This window comes from Hypoxylon trugodes, assembly GCF_022578975.1.
Source record: "Hypoxylon trugodes strain CBS 135444 unplaced genomic scaffold F4822scaffold_33, whole genome shotgun sequence".
Taxonomy (NCBI): Eukaryota; Fungi; Ascomycota; class Sordariomycetes; order Xylariales; family Hypoxylaceae; genus Hypoxylon; species Hypoxylon trugodes.
Genome location: NW_026250048.1, coordinates 1 through 4385, shown reverse-complemented (window position 1 = coordinate 4385; position 4385 = coordinate 1). Strand labels below are relative to the sequence as shown.

Genomic DNA, 4385 nt, shown 5'->3' with positions numbered 1-4385 from the left:
GTAATAGTAGCAGAAACCGGCTACACCAGCAAGATAAGTACCTTAAACTCAATTTCATTAAACCTTAAGCAGCTTAGGACGGCACTAGACATCTATGACTCCCCTCGACTTGCGACATTTGAACTGGCAAGGACTCGAGATTTTTTCACTCGCTATAAAATATCCCAAAATGAAACACTACCGGTCATATATAATCAAATAAAGATACAGTAGGCTGTATTACTACTTCCCACTTGGCTTTTTATCCCTGGTATACCTAACTTAAAGTAACCGAAAATAACATCGATACTAATTATAAATAGGAACAAAGGCGATCAAAGGGCTTGGAACGAATTCAGATTTTTACTAATAAGTCTTCAAGGGTCTAAGGTCCTTAGATTCCTCCTTCTTTTTTGAAGTGGGAATCCTGCATCTATTAGTGCTTAATCCCTTCTATATACAATAATACTTCTTAAGCGCTATAAGCGCTTGATACCTGACTATCTCGGGTTCAGGTATGCGTTAGCATTTCACCAATCTCTCATTTGGCCAACGTCTTCCAATAGTAGGTTATTAAGTTATAACCGCGTGATCCTATATGCAGGATACTACCAACGTCTGTTCTAGGCATCTATCCGTGTGAAAAAGATGTTGCCGGTTTTGAGTCTATTCTTAGGCAAATGATCAATTCCAGGAATTCCGGGGTACAATGGCTTTGGTGGCCATCCATAAGAAGGAGCCGCCACTAATCACGATCTTTTGGTATTGTTTTCAGTATAAAGACCTCAGTGAGCTACTCGAGGGCTACTTGAGGGCTACTTTATTATTGGTCCACCCGTTTTCGGATGGGCCAAAGTGCCAGCCTTTAAATCTATCGTCGAGCTCGTCGGGGAACCACTGTTGTTGTATATTTTAAGCCGCAAATATAATAAGTGGGTCTATAACAACACTTATACCACTTATACACTCTAATATCGTCCAAATTCGATTGCTGCCGCCTTTAACCAGTATATGCTTTCTATAAGCATCACAAATCCCCTCCATCATACCCATCTCGTTTCCGTTGTATGAATGTTCGGGTGGTATCGAGGCTATCTCCGGTATCTCCAATCGATCGAAGAATATGTTGACATTTTCAACCGTAGCGCCGCTAGCTCGTTTATAATAAGGTTTTGCCGGCGGTATAGGCCTTTTGCTATTGCTAGTGCTAATGTGTGTTTGCGTACAAGGGAGAGTGACGTTGAAGGTAATAGAATCTTAAAAGTTTGAAGAATTTGGTGGTAAAAGTGTGTTGGTTGTAGGTACTATAGTATCACTGACCTTATTATCGTGGAGACCACCTGGCGACAACCCTTTATCAGCTACAAAAGACAATAATCATTATTATTTTTCTCATGATTATTTGAGTTTTAATTGTTTAAAAATAATTATTAAGTTTTTAAATGGTTATTAGGCTATAATATTTGCCGTTATTAGGTATCATCCCGCATCCAAATCTACCTAGGTGCATCTCTATTAAGATTAAAATGGCTTAAACCCAGCCCAGACCATCTTCTACCCCCCTGCCTATCTCCTCCTTTCTTAGCTATTAATATAGCTGCTTAGGTCATCTTATCCACATGGTTATTACAACCATATATTGGACCAACATGTCTTTGCATGCCTTGTTCTGGTCTTTCTGCCATTACAGTACATATGAATCTATCAAATAGGAGTAATGTATAAAGGAAGGTTATTTTATATATCTATTTTTGTATATCAATATAGAATTCTCCATTCTGGCAATAAGATAACTAAGAAGATCTTTAAAGTAGGTGTTCAGAGTGCTCCTAACATGACCCGCCTCCTGCGGCAGTCCTGCAGCCCCGCAGACACGGTTTACTTCGATGTCTCTGGAGGCAAACCAGATCGAGGCAGGCCACAATATCTTAGCAGCCTTATTTGCCTGGTTAACCTGCGCCGGGTTCGTTACGTTGCCGGATACCTTTACCTCCCTTCAGAATTCGACTGCTCTCGGTGCAAACCCGGGGGGCCAAATCGTCCAGGAAGCCGTTCGAAATCTCCAGCTTCTGCCGCTAGCCGGTACGTTTTGCCTGATAGGTCTGAGTGGAACCTGCTTTCTGTGGTGGAAGCATCGAGAAAATTATATATGGCTCATAAGCCACCTCTTTCTGTACGTACGTCTTCGTTCATCTATCATAGGTATATTAATAAATTCTGCAAGGCTAGGTCTTTCTTATTCTTTTATCTGTTTACTTTCGAGCCTTGTTAGTATCCTTAGCACGCATGGTGGATACGTCTCGATAACGGCCAAGATCGCAATAATAGTAATCTCACTACTCTGCAGCGTCATGATATGCTAACCACGATGCACTATTGGCTTCTAGGCAGTATCATTGCCTTGCATGATAGCGATGTCTTGTAATGGGGAAAGAAATTAGGGCCGACCCCGGGGCGGCTAGTTAGGATAGAGGGAATGATCATGGTTTGTATTGTTATAAAATATATGAGGATTAGCCTGGCTTGTGAAGATACGGATATGCTGATCATGCTTTGTCCTAAAACATGTATCGCATCTGGCGTGGATTGTAAACTTGGTCCTTAATGCCTTAGTGCCTTAGTGCTGCATGTGCGTTTTAAAGCGTATATTCGGATATTAAGTCGCGCCTATGACCTAGATCTGGGCCCGCTTTGTATACTATGTATTATATATAGTATTACGATTCCTAAATAATAAAATACCGAATCATCAACGCTTGATGGGCCTGCTTCTATGGTAGATTTGATCTAGAAAAGAATGAGCATAAGTAATTGGCATGATAGTTTTTCCATAACCGAGGATCAGCTGTGCCATCTACGAGATTGCAATGCCAGCAAATTAAGGAACCATACGGACTTTCTGCGCAGGCTCGCCGGGCATCTAGCTTTACAGAGACAGGTTCGAATAGCCATAGCAAAGATGCCAAACCCTTCGCCCGAACCGGCGGGGACGGCGGTGGTTCAAGCAGGGAGAGTTCGGCCAATTCGATATCCGAGGCGGACGAGCTCACCCGATATCAATTCTGCACTTCGCACCGCGAGACAGCGATTGGCAGCACTTAAGCTTGACAATCGTCAGGAACCCTGAATTCGTCTATGACAGCAAGGCAGGACATCACACCGCCAGTAGCGAAGGAAAAGGAGTATGAGATTAGATACCCGCGTCTTCAAGCTTTAACAACAGATCGGATATGAAATTTACAACAGCGCTTCGGCGCTACGTTCGATCTGTTATTGCGAAGAGTGGAAGTCTTTCGCCGTCGTGCTAGAGAATGTAGTCGACGCAGATCATATATTTGACCCTAACCCAAATAGGCACAGTGCTTTCCGGTTCGCATGGGCTTCGATGAGCCTTGGATGGAAGAGATAAGAGGTAGAACTCCTAGAAGAGGATATCTAGAAGGTAGCCCCACGCAACGTGGTATCTAAGATAATAATAGAAAAAAAGGACCGACTAATCAGGTTTTTATTTCGTATGCTCAGCACCTGACTTGAAACATAATATGTGACTAGGAGAAGAGACATGGCCTAAATCAAAGACCGGATACGCCTATGATCCTTACACAAGACTTTAGAGCAGCACGGCTCTCGGCACACTGAGCACCGCGAGTTTGCCAGACCTCGCCCTTGACGCTACTTGGAAAGACAGCCCTCGCAGTACACGTGCCCTGGATGGAACAATGAGCGAGCTGGGATCCCGCACGAACGAGCCACTTACCGCAGTGACGTAGCTAGGCAGGGGCGAGGAGCGGGGAGAAACAAATCCGGTAGCCGTCCCGGATCCCGATGAGCGGCTTCGAAAGCTGATCGGCCCACGCGTCGGCGAAAAAGAGGGCTAATCAAGAGAGGATCAGCTAAGGAAAATTACTCATGTCTAATACAGCTTCATTAGAGGGAGTAATTTATCGAAGGGAGAACTGACCAAGGGAAACAGCTAAGGAAGGAAATAGAAGATTAAAAAGCGAAGGGAGGATGAAAAAGTCTATGATTAGCGACGAAATATAAAAATCGAATTATGGCACTACCCTTTAGACACTTCCTAGCAGCTTTCGAATAGACGCGATACAAGAAATAGACATCATTGTTGAAGGGAATATTATACCGGAAGCTTTTCAAGGTGATGAGTGTTTTCATCATGACTACAATCGTCCAGCCTCCGTACGATCGAGAGCTAAACGCAATGCTCAAGAAATATCCATCCCATCTACAATCACTCTCGACATTCTGCCATCGGTTCGGGCTAAGCAGGACAAGATATGGACGGCCGAAGACGCGCTTGCGGGCGAGCCCTTCACGCACGAGGAGCTTTGTCATCCCGGCCCGGATGGCGCTCCCCTTGCGCTCTCTATATTCCGCCCACCGCAGGA

General features: G+C 44.1%; 1 protein-coding gene across 1 annotated transcript; it reads left to right on the top strand.

Annotated features, from left to right (window-relative positions):
• Positions 1-1865: 1865 nt before the first annotated feature.
• On the top strand, positions 1866-3081 carry F4822DRAFT_435495 (uncharacterized protein; the record flags this gene model as incomplete). Its single annotated transcript, XM_051462194.1, has 2 exons — positions 1866-2061; positions 2825-3081. 2 exons carry the CDS (start codon positions 1866-1868, stop codon positions 3079-3081), a joined length of 453 nt encoding a protein of 150 aa, XP_051308293.1.
• Between the last annotated feature and the right edge of the window lie 1304 nt (positions 3082-4385).